The 19,542-nt window shown below is 37.7% G+C and overlaps 1 protein-coding gene across 5 annotated transcripts in view; it reads left to right on the forward strand.

Moving 5' to 3' along the window:
- The window catches only part of MITF (melanocyte inducing transcription factor), a 230,775-nt gene that overhangs the window by 129,055 nt on the left and 82,178 nt on the right, over positions 1 to 19,542 (forward strand). For 3 of the 5 annotated variants that reach the window (XM_004612790.2, XM_004612791.2, XM_055136578.1), the window contains exon 2: positions 15,057 to 15,306. In XM_004612790.2, coding sequence (XP_004612847.1) covers positions 15,057 to 15,306 — 250 coding nt within the window. The remainder of the gene's footprint in view (positions 1 to 15,056; positions 15,307 to 19,542) is intronic. The other 2 variants (XM_055136576.1, XM_055136577.1) reach the window with 1 other exon arrangement.

The following is a 19,542-nucleotide window of genomic DNA, read 5'->3' on the forward strand; positions in this document are numbered from 1 at the left end:
TTGCTTGTCTCTGTGTGTGCTGACCGCCAACCTAGATATCGTAGTTGTATTAAAACATTTCATACCCATAATTGCTTTGTGACAGAGGTACTTTTCTTCACCTCCACTTTTGCCGAAGGGAAATTTAAGGATTGATCAGGTGGAAAGTTCTGTTCAAACCATAGAGCTGAGAAAGGATAGAGACAGATTACAATATAAGCTTCAGAGTTCTTTTTTATTACATTGTGTGGATTTCCATTTAAATTCCTTAATTAAACAGTGTTTATTACTCTGTCCCCCTTTTTTTCTGGGAGTGAGGTAGGAGGGGGGTACAGGGGGATTCCTCAAGTGTTACTTAGAAGACCCAGGGACCCTTTCTGATAATTCTTAGCCAATTGTCCTGTGGTTCCACACCAGGACCCCAAAATGCAGAGCTGCTTGGGTCATGGGATGGTGATGATTACATGGTTACTACATGGTGTTCAGGCGGCTTTCGGAACACATCCTGTGATGCTTAGAGGACCATGGGATTCCAGGGCATGCCCCTTACCTGTACTCTCTCATCAGTCCCTTCTCTGCCTTCTTGGGATGGATTTCTCCAATGTACAGATTTCCAAATTACCCAAACTATTGTTCGTTTAACTTTTGAGAGACTACAATGAATCCAGTGCCAATATTTGTCTCCCAAATATATTTTTAGGTATTGAAATCAAATGTTCAATTCACCACTGACTATACATCAACTATTGAGGGGAGAAGAAAAATTTATTAAATATACACACATTGATTATAAGCCACTTTTCTGACTTTGATGGTCTTAAAATGTACAGGGAAGCTTGTCTTTGAGTTAAAAAATATTTCAGTTATTAATATTATATCTTGTAACCCAAAGAAATAAGAGTAGGTAAATTTCAGAGTTCCTTGGGAAAAAGTACTCTCTGGCATTAGAGAGACGATTTAAGCTAATGGTTTGAGTAAAGATCTTCCAACACCAGGTTATAGTACTATCTGATTATGTAAATGGGGTTGTTTATAAGGTTCAGACTCCAACTTTATCCATCAAAAAGACATATGTTTCATTTTACCTTTGTGACACATCTTCCAAGTGCTGAGAAAGCTACATGTGAATAAAACTTTTAAAACTCCTTGTTGCATGGAAATGGCTTTAATAAGTCTTGAAAGATGCATGTAGCTCTATTCTCAATCTCTTCCTCATCCTTATGTTTCCTAATGTCTACTGGAGCTCCAGCCTTTTCATCCAAATTCCAGGAGTCATAATGGCAGAAGGAGGAAGGAAGGGTATCATTTTGAGGAGAACTCCTTGAAGTATAACATGGAATTTCTACTTAAATTTTATGGAAAACTTTAGGCATAAAGCCAATCTGCAAATCTGGGATTATTTTTGTTTTGTTTTTAAATTTTTTATTAATGAATCACCGTGAGGTACAGTTACAGACTTACAACTTTTCATGCTTATGCTTCATCATATAATGCTCAAGTACCCATCCCTCCACCAGTGCCCATTCTCCACTGATGATCCCAGTATCCCTCCCACCCCCCCCCACACACACCACCTCTGTGGCAGGGGGATTCCCTTTGGTTCTCTCTCTCCTTTTGGGTGTTGTGGTTTGCAATGGAGGTATTGGGTGGCCGTCGTGTTTGATCTATACTCTACCTTCAGTGCACATCTCCCATCCCCAGCGGGTCCAAAGGCAATCTGGGAAATATTATAGTGGCAGTATGTCAGCCAGAGTAGGAGAATGTAGTTGGACAGAGACAGAATTTGTTTGTATCGCACATTTTTTGGGGGGGGGCAGTGGTTAGAATGGGGTGTGAGTTATGACCATACTCTTGTCTGCTTGGGATTACTCCTGGCTCTGAGCTCAGGAATCACTTTTTGCAGTGCTTAGGGAGCCATTTGTAGTGCCAGGACTTAATCCCAGGTCTTAATTTCTGTATGCTATATCTTTCTGGTTTTTTATTGCCGATATCAGGGAGAAACTGATTCTTTGATAGAATAACTGCTACCTTTTAAATGTCACAGATCCAGCTTTGGTATACAAAACTAGCTTAAGTAAAATGAAGATGGATTGGTTCTTTTAAATCAATATTCTACATTCAGGGTTATTGAGACTTTAGGAATGACTTGATATGGCAGCTCAGTGTCATTCAAGCATGGTTCCTTCTTGGTTCTTCTTATTTCTTAGTCCCCCTCTTCTCTGAATTCACATTGCTGCTTCATCTAGTTTTACTTTCTGTTCATGTAGTCCCAGAACATACCAAATTTGCATCCTACCATCTATGCAAATCTTCCTATAAAGAGAATTCTTCCCCACAGCAGTTCTTGTCAAAGACAGAGGTGACTTTACTTGACTGCTTTGGAACCCAAGTCCATTTGATAAATATACTGAGTCTGGGGTGTATTTCTTTCTGGAGTTATCAGCACCCCTATAACTTCATGAATCAAAAGAGAGGAGGTTTGGTCTTTGAGAGTGGAATCAGGATAAAATCCCAGAGAAGTGAAACAGGATATTGGGCAGGCAAAAGTAACAGGTGACCTCTGTCAGTCATTGCTACTATTTGTAAGGTTTCTTCCTAAGCCAAGAAAAGTATACCTGCATCCACTGCTCAGTACAATAATTGTGCTTTTGCTCTGATTAACACACATTGTTGCAAACTTTGTATCTTATTAAATATGTCCTAGAAATGTAGTGATTGCTAAGTGGTCTGAGAATCACAGGCTTTTCTTTCTTGCTAATACTGTCTAGACGATAGAACGAGCATGCCCTTTGACTGGAGCAATTACTTGGGTTGGCAAATAAAAGGGGTTGCCTTTAAAAAGAGCCTTTCAGTTATTTTCACATCTCAGACTTATTTCTGTCATGAGATTGTCATAGTTTTGGATATAAACATTCTTTTAAAATATATTCTTTGTGGAGTAACTCATGATACTATACTATATATCCCATTGTGATGGATTTTTCTTTTCTGTCTTTTTTTTATTTTTTGGCTTTTGGGGACCTAAAATAAAAATGACCACCATGCGATGCTCATGGATTACTCCTGGCTCTGCACTCAGGAATTACAACTGGCAGTGCTCGGGGGACCATATGGGATACTGGGGATCCAGTCTGTGTCGACTATGTGCAAGGCAAGTGCCCCTACCCATGTACTGTGGTGCTGTGATGGATTTTTTCCTAGCTCTTTAAAATATGGTAGCTAGGTGCTAAAATGGTATTCTACATATGAACAGAGTAAGCAGGAATTCTGTAGTATGATCTATTGGAAAAAAACTATATGAGAGATTTTTAAAAAGCTTGACTATGGAGGGCAGTTCTGCTTTATCTGAATTATATTCCTTTGATTATCTGGTTTTCAGAGGTAATTTCCATAGAGAGAATTGAGTATTAAAAGTATGGAACCTGACCTGGGAAAATAGTACAGTGGACACATGCTCTTGCCTTGCATGCATCTGACCTGTTAGCTCTCGTATGATTCCCCCCGGACCTGCCAGAAGTGATCCCTAAGCACTGGGCCAGGATTAAGCCCTGAGCTCCACTAGGTGTGCCCCCCGAACAGATGAACAAAAACAAGAAAGTACGCTAACCCGTAAGTTGCGTCTGTGGGAACTAGAGATCAGTTGTGGTCATAAAGAGAAGAAATGGTGCTTATAAGGTTGGTTACAAAATACTTTTGTAAGACATTGGCATTTTCCTTAGTTGGAGTATACAGAAGGGGAAAAAGAACTATGGGAGGACTGAAAATAATATAGAGTAGCACAGCGGTAGGGCACTTGCATTGCATGCAGCTGACCAGGGTTCAATTCTCAGCACCTCATCTGGTCCCTCAAACACAGCCAGGAGTGATTCCTGAGTGCAGAACCAGCAATAACCTCTGAGCATTTGAGGGGATGTCCCTCCCCTGCCTGTAAGTAAATTTCAAGGAACAAAACTTGATGATGAAAATTGCCTGAATAACATCACTTATATGTTACAGAGGACTCAGGCTGTACCAAATGGTATCATTTATGGGGACCATTTGGAAGAAAACATTATACTAGGAATCTTGCTAAGGCTTTTTTGATATAACCGACTATTGAGAATAGTTTTGCTGGAACCTTCTAAAGGTCCAGTTTACGGAATAGTAATAGATAATAATAGTAATACTAGTAAAGTTTTCAGATTTTCACTTATATCTAGTGGTCATTATTTTAAAAAATGTTTCCCAGTGTTTTCAATAACCAATATTTTGGGTGGGTAAGGGGCTCTCATGTGTTACTCAGCAGGCACAGAGACCCCGCCTGGAGACCCCAGCCAGCTAGTCAGGGTCAGCGTAAGTACCTGAGGACAAGGAGCTGTCCATGCCTGTGGGGCTCAGAGGCTGCCAACGCTCTATCCAGTGATGCTTGGGGTGCCATGTGGTGCCAGGGATCTGACCAGAGTGGGCCACATGCAAGGAAAGAACCTCCCAGCTCCCAAATTTTATTTTATTCAAGCACTGTGAGTTACAAAGTTAATTCATAACTGGGTTTTTGATGTATAATATTCCATCACTGATCCTGCTGTCACTGTCAACTTCCCTCCAAAAGTGTCCCCAGGTTTCCTCTCCTACCCCTCATCCCCAGCCCCACCCTGCCCTTTTGACAGGCACCTTTTAAGTTTGGTTGTTAAGGTTCGTGTCTTGTGATTTCAGTGTTGTTTGACCCTGTGGCTTGGATATTTAGCTCTATCATTCCTTAACGCCACCCATGTACCTGAGTTCCCATGTCCCCTGCCTCATTGCTTCTGGTCTATCTCTCCTCTCCTTCCCCTTCACTCTATTTCTTGCAAGGAAAGAACCTTATCCCCTGGAATATATCTCCAACCAATATAGTTTTTTAATTTTTAAATAAAGTGTTACTAATTTCAGGACTTCCATTCATTCACTTGTTTTTATTGAGGCAATATTGGTTTATAACAGTCTGTAAATAACAGGTGCCTGTACTTAAAATGTATTCATCATTAAAATCAACACGCACATATTCTACATTAGCCTCATTTTGTATAGTGGAAGGTAGAGAATGTCAGAAAACTGTAGTAGTGGCCACTATGAGTCCCAAGACTTCTTCCATCTTAGAGAAGCTGGCCTTAGGAAAGACCAGTGCATTCTTCAGACCTTTTATGTTTGGTCATAGAAGCCCATAGTAGTTAATATCTGAAGTGAAAATATTACCTGAAAGAAACTGGAATTATCACAGGTTTTTTTTTTTTTCTTACTTGGCCAAAAACACAAGGTTGGCAATGACACCAAATTCAGATGGTCTTAATTTTTTTTATCAAAACTTTAAAACTGATACTTTTTATATTTATGTAGGTTATACTCAGCTATTTTGTATACAAGTTCTAATTGCACAAAAATTTGGGGGGAGTTTTCCCATTAGTCCTTAAAGGACCTGGAAGACTGCTTCCAGTGATACTTCTGCTTGACTTGTGTAGGCCGCGAGCTTTGTATAGTGACCCTGTGATGGTACTGAGGCTCCCCTGGGTGGATAAGGAACCCCGAGCTTCATATGTGGAAGGTAACCATATGCTTTACCCCTCTGAGCTTCCCCCCCGACTCTACCATGTATTTATCTTTGTACTTTGTTCTACCACACACAGTGAAATAGTCATCCTGACATTTTCAAATTAATTACTTTTGAAGGTATGAAAAGATTAAGATGATGAATGTACTGATCATTTTGAAATATTGGAGGATGAAGAACGTCATTAAAACACACACACACACACCATCTCTTAAGTGAGTTGTGTACTTGGAGGCACTTTCAAATATAAGAATTATTTTCTTCTGTTAGTACAAAATCAATCATTTTGGGCATTTTTAAAGATTTATTCTTTTGGTTCCTTTTACTTTCGAATTCTGTTGTAATCATAATGATCCTTTGACACTTTCTAGACAAATGTTTTTGCTTGTCTTTTGGAGAGGGAGAGGATAATTGGGTCTTACGTGACAGTACGCAGGGGCCATTCCTGGCTCTGCTCATGTGTGGTGCCAGAGAATCAAACCTGGGTTCATGGCCACTGCAGCTGTGTGTAAGTCAAGAAGAGCCTTTTTATTTTTTTGTTGTATTATCTCTCCAATTTCCCAGAGTCCATTCAGAAGCAGGTTTGTGCCACCCCTGATGGTACCCAGGGCATACTTTTTGCACTATTCTCAGGGCTCACTCTTGGCAGTTCTCAGTGCTCAAGAAACCATTTGCAGTGCTGGGGAATTGAAAATGGGTTGGCTGTGTGAGAGGCAAGTACCTTAATCCTTTGTGTTGTCTGTCTGACCTCTGTTATTGTTTTTTTTTTTATGCTTTTTGGGTCACACCTGGCGATGCACAGGGGTCACTCCTGGCTCTGCACTCAAGAATTACTCCTGGCAGTGCTCGGGTGACCATATGGGATGCTGGGAATCGAACCTGGGTCGACTACGTGCAAGGCAAATGCCCTACCCGATGTGCTATCACTCCAGTCCCCTGACCTCTGTTTTTGTTTGTAGTCCAGTTGGCAGAAGTCAGTAGTCATTCTTATTTCCTTCTTTCCCTTCCACTCATTGTGTCTAGTTCACTGTAGGAAGGACTCTTTGACTGTGTTGTCAGGCTTACTGTAAGGGGAAATGGAATGTGTTTCCTTAAACATAGAATAAAGGGTTTGGGTCTAAGAATTAGAGATATGGGTTTCCACCCCAGTGCTCCAATTAAACAGATGACTGATCTTAGATATTTCACTATGCATTTATAAACATTGTCAAGCATGGGGATCAATGGCAGACTTATTGTAGATGTATAGTTCCTGGCCCTTATCGACACTGAAACTGAAATTTTCAATCGGAATAGAGACTGGGCATTTTGATTTTAGACAGAATCCTCAGCTGTTTGTGTTCACCAGCCTCCTTCTTTCATTGAAATCCAATATAACAACATATCTGAGACTTGAGTTTCTCACCGATAGATGCAGTTATATTAATATGACTTTCTTCCTTTCTTTTTTTCTTTTTTTTTACCCCTTTTATTGAATCGCCATGATAATGTGACTTTCTGTGTCTCCACTATGTACATAAATATCAGCCGTGATTATTCCTGCATATAATAGCATTGTACCCCAATATAGGCAAATTCTAGATTTTTGTGCCCTGCCCGCTGAATGGTTATGATGAAATGAATTTTTCCTGGAGAAAAATGTTAGGATTTCTGTTCTGTTAGGGAATTGCAGTATAAATTCACCCCTTTCTAGTCCCTTCAAAACTCCATCTAATTTTTTGAATAAAATTGGAATTTTCTGACTTATTAGTTTTTTAAAATAATTATGGTATGTTTATATTCGAGGGAGTCTACCAGCATTCAGTTAGCAACAAAGGGTGGGAGAATAGGTGTGAACGGTTTAGATGGAGGCTTTGGACACCAGCTGGCTGGCAGTGGGGGAGAGTTTCTTCCAAGGTGTCAGTTTGCCTTGAAGAAGGGGCTTCCTGAGCAAGGGATCCCAGTGGTGCTTGCTGAAGAAGGTTCAGACCACAGGTGGAGTCCAGAAGTGCTTGAAATCTAGCTCAATTCGATGCCAAATTTATGCCATTTCAGAGGATAGTTTATTGCTTGAAACGTGAAAGGAGGACTGCTGTGCTCTGGATTTGAGGACAGACTCATACAAATTTGCTTCCTTGCATCAAAAATGATGTATTACTATTAATGTTTTGAACTTTGTTCCAATTTATTGGAGCATGCTCCAATTTTTCTCCTAATGTTATTACAACTACTAGAAAATTTGACCCTCATCAGAATGCTAAGAAAGAGATGCTTTATTATTATTATTGTTATTATTATTTGAAAATGTACTGTTTAGGCACCATGATTTACATTACTCTTAATAACGCTTCATGCATACAATAGTCCAATGCCACACCCACCATTAGAATGGTAGTGTCCCTCCCCCACTGTTTTATGTGCCCTCGTCCCACTCTCCTCTGGCAAACTCGGTTGTGTAGGCCAACCTCTCAGGGTCTGCTGCCATTGACCAGTTTTTATTCCCATGCTATGAGAAGCATATAAACACTATAATAACAGAAGATCATGAGAGATGATTATCTTCGTCACTGTCACAGGTTAGTAAGTGGCAGAACTATGTTCTAAGGACTAGAAGAGAGGAAATTCAGGGGAAAGTTAATGGTTCCTTCAGGCTACAGATGATGTTCAAGTTCTTGGTTAAGATGATCTTGATGCAGAAATCAGACACTTTGATTCTTCAGGCCTAGTGAAGGTTGGTGTCATCATCAAAGGTGAGAAGTGGTCCGACAGACAGATATCCTTTGGGCAGTAGATATTGTAGCTAAAGGAATTTCTTAAGTATTTCTGTGGTGGTGAAGGCAGCAAAATAAATTGTTTGAATTTAGGAATGTACTGGATGATTCAGAGCAACTGCCCATATAACTACACCAATGCAGGCAAAGGGAAGACTTTGAAGGTTAAAAATATAAATTCAGTCATCTAAATAAGAGCTCAAGTCACATTTAGTGCCTATATCTTATCCATTTTCGAGCTGCTGCTTTGATTTAGCTGACATTAGTTCACTCAATCATTGAAGAGTATGTGGGAGGTTCGGAGAGGCTCAGAGAAGTGAATAGCTTGTTAAAGATAACACCATTCAGTGGAGATTGAGCTAGAACCTGAGTCCAATTGGTTTGCCCCTACTGAGTTTCTGTGAGTGATTTCCCTTTCTCAGGGGAGTTATTCCGCTGGCTTCAGTGATTCTGATTACATTTCAGTAAAGGCATTTGCATTTCCTTCAGTTGTCTTTCAAAGAGTGATTATATTTTTTGCTTGGGAGGGAGTCTTAGGGCTTCAAGACAGTAGCTGTTCGGCTGAGCTACATTTGCCCTCAGCCCCTGAGAGTGATTATTTATGGTGAGATATGCACCTTACTCAGTGGAACTAAGTAAAATATCATTTCTCAGATTTACTCTTTTTTCAGGTATCTTCGAAAAATTAAGTGACCAAAAATTTTAATTGTTTGAGATTAAAACAACAACAACAGGTATTTCCCACACCTGGCACAGAGGAACCACTCAGGATCCAGTTGTTGAATAAATGACCTTTACATAATCTGATTAAAAGGAATCAAATTCATGCAATTAGGATTATCTAATGCAGATTGAGTGTCTTGGGCCCTAGACGATTGACTTAAAATGAACTATATTTGACTTAATTGAATTGAAATGAACTGACTTAAAATGAAGTACGTTTGGGCAACTCTTCGTGTTTTCATTAGTAGCTTCAGCTCCAGATCCTCGTTATTTGTACTAAAAGAGGATGGTAGAGTTTAATTTAGCCATGCTGATAATTATGTCACATATTCAGCTTACTTCTTTGAGGAGTTTTTAACATTTTCTTTAATGAATCAAGATTTTAAGCTTAATGTAGCATATCGAAATTTGAAAATAATAGTTTTTTATTATCATACAAAAATCACTGGAATGCTCTCACATAGACATTAATTTTGAGTTTATAGCATTATGCTCAGTTATCCTGCTAATTTTGATGTCTCAATAGCTTTCTTGTTTCTGAAAAGTGACAATTTTTGATGCAATTATTGCTTAGAGGAAAATATATTTAAAAGATGAATAAATCTGAGAACTTGGGAGACATCTTTGTTAATACACAAATATTTTGGAGGGAATATGTGAAATGCGGTGACTACTTCCTCTGCATTGGGTTGGGGAGAGGGAGTTGGGGAGGGAGAAAGATTTATTAAGAAAATGACAGTTATTTGAGCCCTGCTAGATTTTCTTCAGTGGGATTTCAATTAATTTGTACTAATCAACTACATAAACGTGCAGTTTTTTTCCTGATAGGATAATTCAGTAAATGCTTTAAATGATATTGTTGTCAACTCTAAAATCTGGAAACGTAGTGTGCTTGATAGCCAGTCATTTTAATAAGGTGTCTTAAGAATACTTTACTGTTAATTGAAAGGATTTTTCCTCTAGTATCACAGCCATTGGCTTGTCTTGAACAGCTAATTAGTGCGATTATTCCACAGCTGCATTTGCTGCATACAAAGGTTCACTCCTGTGTTTATCAAAAGGATCATTGTCCCTGGAAATGTTTTAACCTGACAGGCTTTGAGTAACAAGAGCAGTTATTTATTTATTTACTTATGGTCTCTGCTCCCCACATTCCACTTTTTTTAGGAATGAAAACTTGAACTTTTGAGTCAAAAATGTGAAAATACATTTTCTTCTGATGTTCTTTCAGTCGATCCATCCATGGTACATACATAAATATAAATAGGTTTTAATTGTGTGGATGAGTGCATAATAATAAAATCATAATCACTCAAGTCATTTCTTCTTACTCTTTTTCTTTCTCTCTTTCTCTCTCTCCATGTTCTTTTTTTCTTTTCTCTTTCCTTGAGCGGGAGGTGGCATACCAGGGGTGCTCAGGATCCACCCCTAGTTTTGTGTTCAGGGATTACTCTTGACAGTATTCTGGAACAAATATGGTGTCAGGGATTGAACCGAGGTTGGCTACATGTCTGGCAGTGCCTTAATCCCCTGTACAATCTCTCTGACTTTTCATGTTCTTAAAATAGTGGCATATATTATCCCATGCTCTATTTGTAGTATAGTGGACAGTGGGTGAAAGTAAGAGAAATTAAGAAAATTATGATCATTTTGGCAACCTTGATTATCCTTATATGTCCCAGGCTAGTCTTAGGTGTGTATTTGTATATACTTTAATTTCAGTTTTTTCAATTTTTGGTGCTTAGGTCACATCTGCTGATGTGTGGAGATGACTCCTGACTGCACTCAGTGTCACTCCTGGCAGTGCTTAGGGGACAATGTTATGTGCTGGGATGGAAACCCAATTGGCTGTGTGCAGTGCAAGTGTCTTAGACACTGAACCATCACTCCGGTCCCTACATTTATTTTAAATTAGACTATATTGAGTTTTAGGTTTCTATCTTGATATTTATTCTTATAACATGCATTTTGACTTTAAACTGTAGTTTAATTAAAAAAAGAAGAAGAAAAATGTTAATTCAAAATGGATTATAGATCTTGGTATTAGACTCTGGTCCATAGAAAACATTGGTAGAATTCTCTATGATATTGACTGCAGAGGTTTCTTCAATGATTCTCTACTTTACTGGCAAAAAAATTAAAAATAAGCAAATGAGACCACATCAACCTGGAAAGCTTTTTCACTAAGAAAGAAGCAATAATTAAATAAAAATACCTGAGCTGGAATGATAGTACAACAGGAAGGGTGCGTGTTTTGCATGCGCCTGACCCAGAGTCAATCCCCAGTATCCCATATTGTACCATGAGCCCTGCCAGGAATGATGCCTGAGCACAGAACCAGGAGTAAGTCCTGAGCACCATGAGGTGTGACCCCCAAATTCAAAAAGACAAAAGTAAAAAGTGCCTCACCGAATAGAAGAAAATATTCACATATTGTCTGCCCTTTGTCTGATAAAGGATCAACAGTCAGGATATTTAAGGAACTCACAAAACTCAGCAATCAAAATCCCACAAGCCCATATAAAAATGGGGAGGAAAGCTGAAGAGACTCTCTGGAAGAAGACATACAGATGGCCGGCAGGCATATGAAACAATGTTCATCATTACTGATTAGCAGGGATATGACAATGAGGTATCACTTCACATCAGTGAGAATGGGCTTTGTCAAAAATTCCAGAAATAGCCCTTTCTGGCAGGGATATGAGTGCAAAAGGAGCCCTGACTCACTGTCGATAGAATTCTTAACCAGTTTGGCCAATGGAAAACTGTAGGGCGATATACCAAAAATTGAAAACATATGATCTAGTGATTCCACTCTTCATAATTTATCCCAATGTCACTGTCCTGTCCTCCCGTTGCTCATCAATTTGTTTGAGTATGCACCAGTAATGCCTCCATTGTGAGACTTGTTACTGTTTTTGGCATATCGATACCCCCATGGTATGCTTACCAGGCTCTGCTGTGCGGGCGGGATACTCTCAGTAGCTTGCCGGGCTCTCCCAAAGGGGCAGAGGAATCAAACCCAGGTAGTCTACATGCAAGGCAATCGCCCTGCCAGCTGTGCTATCACTTCATCTATAATTTATCCCATGAATAAAAAAACATTTATGTGAAAAGATACATACACACCTGTGTTCCTGGAAGTGCTATTATAGTAGCTATATTCTGGAAGCAACACAGATGTCCAACAATGTGTGCATGGATAAAAAAAAAAATTGTGTTATATATAAGCAGTGAACTATTATAGAGCTTTAAGAAGAGTTGAAATTTTGCCTTTTGTTGCACACAGATGGAACCAGTTAGTGTCAAGATAAATGAATGTCAGAGGAATAAGAATAAATGATAACACTGAAGACATAATACGTAGTATATGGTGCTTGCTTTGCACACAGCTAACCCAGGTTCAATCTCTGGCAGCCAGATATGGTTCTCCAAGTACTATGAACACGGAGCATAGATCCAAGAGTAAACCTGAGCACAAACCTGACCCAACTAAGATGGGTCTTAGTTCCCATCCCTCCTCCAAAAGTCTTAAGAGAAATGCTGTAGAATATCATTCGTATGGAATATAGAGAAACAAAACTGAAACTTTTCCAAGTGAAAACAAAAATACTTTAACTCTGAGAACAGAACCAAGTTTATGAAGCTGAAGAGGGTGTGGGTTAGGGAGATAGAGTTTTTTTGTACTTTGATGATATATGCTTCCCAAATTAATTTTAACACTGTTTTAAGCCATGTTACCTCAATAAAACTTTAATTAACATTTAAAAATAGTGTATAATAAAACTCCTATATCATAGTCCACTTCTTTAAATTTATTGTGTGCATAAACCTTTTAAATGACTTTCCCACCCCAGTTTATTGAGATATAATTCCCATGCTGTAAATTAGATCATAGCAGTTAGCCAGTAACTCAACATGTTAAAATTTACTTACTCTTATTAGAAGACTAATTAAGTGGTTCATAATATTTGACAATTTATAAATAACTATGTAATTTCAGGTGTTTTACATTTTGAATTATTTCACTAAGAATATAGCCTTAGAATGAAATTTATAAATCAAATTATATGGGAAATTATATAGATTTTGATAATATTGTGTTATTTATTTTCTTACAGAGCTGTGGTAACATAAACTAGCAATGACTTAGTAACATTATTGTACTTTTTCTTATGTTTATCATTTTAAAACTTGAATCATACTTTGAATATTATTTGATACTTGAACTTTCTAGGTTTGTTACATAGCTTCTATTCATGATAATATATATCTAAGCCATATTTTTAATGGCAGAAAACACACCATGTTATATTATAGGAAGCAATCAGAGTTTGCAATTTCCTATGGTGAGGAGTGAGTAAAACATGAATATAATTTTAATTATGTAGTTTTCTAGAAGTATGTGAAATTGAAACACATTTCTTTCTACTTTGACATGTTATGTTACCAGGACAATTAGAACGTTCTCATCATTAAGGCATTTATAAGGATGATGAATGATCTAGTTTTATTTTACTTTTTTTAGGAAAGCTGATGCAATAGTGGGGTTGACAAGGCAGTAAACCAAAGTGACATAAGAATCACTGTATCACTGTCATCCTGTTGTTCATCTGTTTACTCGAGTGGGCACCAGTAATGTCTCTTTTACACTCAACCCTGGGATTTTAGCAGCCTCTCCTTACTCGTCTTTCCCAACTATTGGAGGCTCTTTTAGGGTCAGGGAAATGAGACCTATTGTTATATAATAATAACTTAAAAATTTTTTTTTAATCGTGTTACTCTTTTTTTTCTCCTGGGTACTAAGCCTCGTACATTTCCCAAGCAGAGAAGTTATAGAAAAATATATTGCTAGAGGTTTTAAAAAATTGAATTTCTAGAAGTCACCACTACCACAACCATCAATAAACTACAATAATAGTAATAAGCTTATGCCTTATGTGCATGGACCTGCTTTGATTCCTGGTACCACCCAAAATAAATAAATAAATAAATGAAGGAAAGAAAGAAAGAAATCTGAGCAGGAAGTACATACTGAGCATACTATATCGTGCTCTTTGTACCAGGGGTTCTATTTGTGTGGTTTGGTTCATTTAATTCTCACAAAATCCCTAAGTGCTAGGGCTTTAAGTACAGATAATACAATTAATTTGAAAAACTTCCACTGTTATTACCACCGTTATACCTTTTTTTGGTCTGAATATAGTTAAGACAGATAAGTTTAATAATTTGTTATCAGTGAGTTGGCAAGGTAAGGGGTTGAAAACGTTAGGAAAATTAGTGTACAACTAATATTTAAGCATCTCACATAATGTTGGGTAGAGTAAATACCCACATCATTAGAAGCTGACGTGGTGGAAATCATAGAACACATGTAGGAAAGGGCATGGCAAGATGAATCAGTAGGGAAAAAAAGATGGTACAAATAAAGACAGGAGAATTGGGTTGTCAAACCTGCTCGTTCTGCCCCCATTCCCAAAGACTAAGGTCGAGTTCAGTGTTAACATTCTGGCCCATGCTTCCTTCATGAATGTTTCCTATCTAAGAACAATTTCCCTAGGACAAAGTTCATTTTTTCTCTAGCTTATTGCATGTTAGAAAATATTTTAGACATCTTCAAAGAATTTAGATAGCATGTAGGAGCAGGTATTTAGTTCCGTTATAAAAAAGCAAATCAAGCAATTTATTTTTAAATGTGGAAATTTGGGTGCCATTAAGACTCTGCTTCTCAGCACTGCATATGGTGGCGCTATATTTGGTGGTGATGAGTAGTATGTGGTATAAAATGTCAAAAAAAATTAAACCGCATGATAAAAAAGCTCAGATGCAATCAAGCTGACTTAATTTAATTCAACTACTAATGATTTAAATCCTGTCACCTCTTGATTTTCAATTATGTGGAGTACTATTCTGTGACTTGATTATATTTGCACAGATTATATTTGCTCATTTCTTAGTTTGGTGCAATTTAGGATACCCTGAAATGCAAACGAAGGGGCTCATTAGAAAACTAAATGTTGTGTTTCTTGGTTTTCTCACAGCAGTTCCGAGGAGCATCCTGGGGCCGCCAAGCCTCCGCTAAGCTCCTCCAGTATGACATCACGCATCTTGCTACGCCAGCAACTCATGCGTGAGCAGATGCAGGAGCAGGAGCGCAGGGAGCAGCAGCAGAAGCTGCAGGCAGCCCAGTTCATGCAACAGAGAGTGCCCGTGAGTCAGACACCAGCCATAAACGTCAGCGTGCCCACCACCCTTCCCTCTGCCACCCAGGTGCCCATGGAAGTCCTTAAGGTACGTGAGTAGCACTGTTCTTGCTTGGGCCAGGCCGACTTGAGCATTTCCCATTTTCTAAGTGATTCATTTCTCTGAATATGTTCTTTGTTGTATTGACCCATTTGAGCCGCATTTGTTCATGCCAATCTCATTGATGACTTTGTATTGGAAGAAGGGTGGAAACAAACTAAAACTTTAATAGTAACTCAACAAAATGGGGAAAAGTATTGATGCTCATACAAAGGTGTAAGTAGAAATAGATGTTTCTTGTAATGACATCTTTTCCTCTTCCTTCGAGAAGTTTCAAAATGTCTTATTTCTTTAAAATGAGCCTTTGATAATAACATACACACACACTTTTTTTCCTAAATAAATTCCATTGTCACTTGTTATTTTAATTTTCATTTGGAAAATAGTTTGGCTATAGATGTGTACTTTTTCAGAAAGCCTTTCTAGATATAAAATTGTAGAAGCTTCAGTTTGCTTTAGTTACCAGACCGTGTAACCCTTTAGCTGGAGGGAGCTCTGTTTTGGATTTCTTATTTCTTGCTAGAGTGAAAACTTTAGGAGCTTGTTGGTATCATTCTGTTATGGACACATAGCTTCCTAATTACTAGAGAAAATTCTAACAAGTCTTAGGACAGAATTATATCTCACATTTGTGCCCTCCACATTCAGTGGGAAATACTTCTTTAAAATAAACAACACAACTTTTGACAATGATTGATACAAGAAGGTTAAAAGGAAAGTAAAGAAACTAACTTAATTTAAAAAAAAAAAAAACTGACTTCACTAATTGATTCATTCTGAAGAGTTGTCCCAAGTGTTACTGTTCATTAAACAATGTGAATTTTGCACTCCAGTGACTCATTGTTAGTGCTTGCAATCATTTTGGTCTTGGAAAATACACCTCCCACCATTTAAAGTTTACCATTAAAGTGAATAGAAGAGATGATGTGTTATAATTGGGAAGCAGTATATTTTCTTTATCAGGATAAAAGAGTCAAATTAAAAGCTTCTTTTTATTTGCTGACTCTTTTAGCAGAATAGTGATTGAATAATGAAACTTTGTCATAGCAAAACTAGTTGAAACTCTGCTAGGTCAAAAACAATTGAGACAGTTTAGCAAAAAAAATTTTACTCTACATGACTGAAATTCTGGATAGTTCCCCAATTAATAAAATTTTATTCTCAACCTGGTTCCCCCTCTCCTCACCCTCCCCTCCTCCTCCTCCTCATGCACACTTCCCTCCCTCCCAGGTAACAGCAAAATCAACTCTTTTCATAAAAATGCATTTTACACTAAATATTTCTGTTCTGACTACAAATGGACAGTCACTCAGTATTTATACATATAATATTTAAGTTTGGATTTCACAAGAATCACAATTGTTTTGTGATTCTATGAACTTGAGGTGACGTGAAGTATAGATTAAATAATTATGAAAGAAATGTGGAAAATACTTCATTCATCCATAATAGTTTATCTACTCAGTCTGTAGAACAGAGTTTAGAAGAGATGACATGGATTTGTGCTAGTAGTGGTTTATGGTCAAGTTGAAGGTGAAAATTGATCTGATATTAAAGTATATTAATTGAAATTAGGATAGTCATTAAGGCAGTTTATAAGATGGTGGAGAAATTACCCCAAATTCAGATATTTAGTAATCGTTTTCTAGAGCTAGAGAGATAGTACAGCAGGCAGGGCACTTGCCTTGCATGTGGCCAACCTAGGTTCAATCCCTGGTACTCCACATGATCCTCTGAGCACCACCAGGAGTGTGCTCTAAACACAGAGCCAGGAGTTAAGTTCTGAGCACCAACAAATATGCTCCAAAGACTCCGCCATGTCATTTTTGCATCATTTTAAAGTATTTTGAAACACTATTTTTTAAAGTATGTCACTTCTAAAATGATACAAATTGGGGTCACAGAGATGGCTCAACAGGTGGAGCCCATGTTTTTTTTTCCATGCAGGAGGCCTGGGTTTGATGCCAGGTACCACTTGGCTCTCTGAGCACCTCCAGGAGAGACCCTGGACCCTCAAGCAATGAGTTTGGTGTGACCCCAAAACAAACAAAAGATGAAAACTAAAATCTAATGTAAATGGCTTGAATTATACACCTGCTTTCCTTACCAGTCACTGTATCCTGCTAACACTGGCTGGAACCTGCAACATTCAGTTCAGGTATGTCAGGAAAATGTTCAACAGTAAAATACAAATAGAATTGAATCTGTAAAGGAATAATTGGTAAATTTATAGTTAATACTGAATATCGTTTGTTGCTAATTTTTGACATACTTCATCTATATTAATAAATATAATAATTAATAAATATAGACAAAGTATATAAGTAATATACTTCGTCTATATTAATAGTTAAGTGTATCATATAAATCAAAAGGAAGTTGGTGACATAACAGTGTAAACCATTGATCGCTATGTAGGCAGATTTTAGTACCATCCAGTGAAAGAAAAATGAAAATACATGACTTTATGAATGATTGGTACTCTAGTTACTGGGGAGATAGCTCAATGATTAGAGCACATGCTTTGCATGCAGATCCTGGGGTTTGATCCCCAGCTCTGTTTGGCCCCCCAGCACCTCAAGCCAGGACCCCCAGGCACTAGGCCAGGGCAGTCCCAGTACCTTTGGATGTGGACCAAGTCCCTCCTAGAAAAACAAGATTGACATTCTAAGAAATAGCAGTGACATTTTAAAAGAGAATAGTAAAAGATTTCTGATTTCTACAGATATCTAAAAGATTTAGTACTTCATAAGTTTTATAAATGAAAGTGCACTTTTTTCCTCTTGCAGTTTTAAAATTAGAAGCATAATCTTTTCAATAAATGGTTAATGGCAAAAAACTTACTTTGTTTTATCTTGGGCCTTTCTTTATGAATATATATTTTCAAGGAATGAAATATACGCATTTCAGTTTAAGCATTGTGTATACTAAAATATATAAATACATTCATTGAGTATGGTACAATGTAGATTATATTAAGTTAAGGTTTTCTCTTGGTGTAGTCTAAGAAAAGTCTTGATTTGATTTTTAAATAGTCAGATTTGCCAGCATGAGCTACAGAACCCTGGTTAAAGCTCCTTCTCCTGCTGGTTACAGAACTTGACGGATCACCCATATCAGCTTGGTTTACGAGCATTTCCTGTCAGTGGTTTGTAAGGTTTTGAACAAGTAAATCAGTGTTTTCTGGCTAGTCTCTTTCCTTGGTAGAGTCATATTGATAGAAAGTTTTAAATAAAGTTTTTAAAATGTTTAAAAATGTTGACAGCTTCTGGTAGAATTGGGAATTATATGGAACTCATATTAAAGGTTTGAAATTCGCATTTTCATTCCTTACATTGTCACTGTTTGGACTGTAAATTCATGAATCTTTGCAAGATTGACCTAATTTGTTGTTCTATATTGATTTTAGTAATTCACCTTACTTAATTTTATTTAAATGATTTAGTGTTGCTGGTGATTTTTATGTCATATGAAATGGAATACATATAGTTTTGTTTAAGTATTAGAAATATCCTCTTTTTTTTTTAGAACAGCCCTGTATTAGCAATATCCTCGGTATATTTAAGTATTAGAAATATCCTCTGGTTTTCTTAAGAACAACCCTGCTTAATCTGATATTGTAATAGGAATGCTTCCTTATCATGTATCAACCAGTACTTGAAAGTGTATAATATTTTTTACATATTGTATTGCATGAATAAAAGCAAAGTTATTAGGAAGAATTCAAGGAAATAGTTTTTTCTATAGGGATGCTCTGCTGACATGCAAATAATATAGACCCGAGGCTTGAAATAGGTGATGTAGGCTTGATGTAGATTTTCCCATTTAAAGTGGAGGAACCTGGGGCTGGGGCAATAGTACAGCGGGTTTGTTGCTTGTCCTACATGCGGCTCACCTGGTTTTGATCCACAGCATCCCTTATACTCCCCCGAGCCCCACCAGGAGTAACCCCTGAGCTTGCCTGGTGTTGCCTCCAAACAAACAAACAAACAAACAAAAGTGGGGGAATCTGAAATAGACCATGCAGTCACATATCAGTTCTCCTAGCTGACTGACCACTGCATTTTACCCACACATCCAGGTTCCTCTGTTTCCCCTCTCTAACTCAGATTGATCAAAAATACCCGGTTGCTTTGATCTTGAATGATAATTTCACCAGAATTTCTCTCCCTACTCCCTACCTCAATGGGGATCCTGGTAATTTAGAGCTGGAAAACATTAGTT

This window comes from Sorex araneus, chromosome 4 (assembly GCF_027595985.1).
Source record: "Sorex araneus isolate mSorAra2 chromosome 4, mSorAra2.pri, whole genome shotgun sequence".
Classification (NCBI taxonomy): domain Eukaryota; kingdom Metazoa; phylum Chordata; class Mammalia; order Eulipotyphla; family Soricidae; genus Sorex; species Sorex araneus.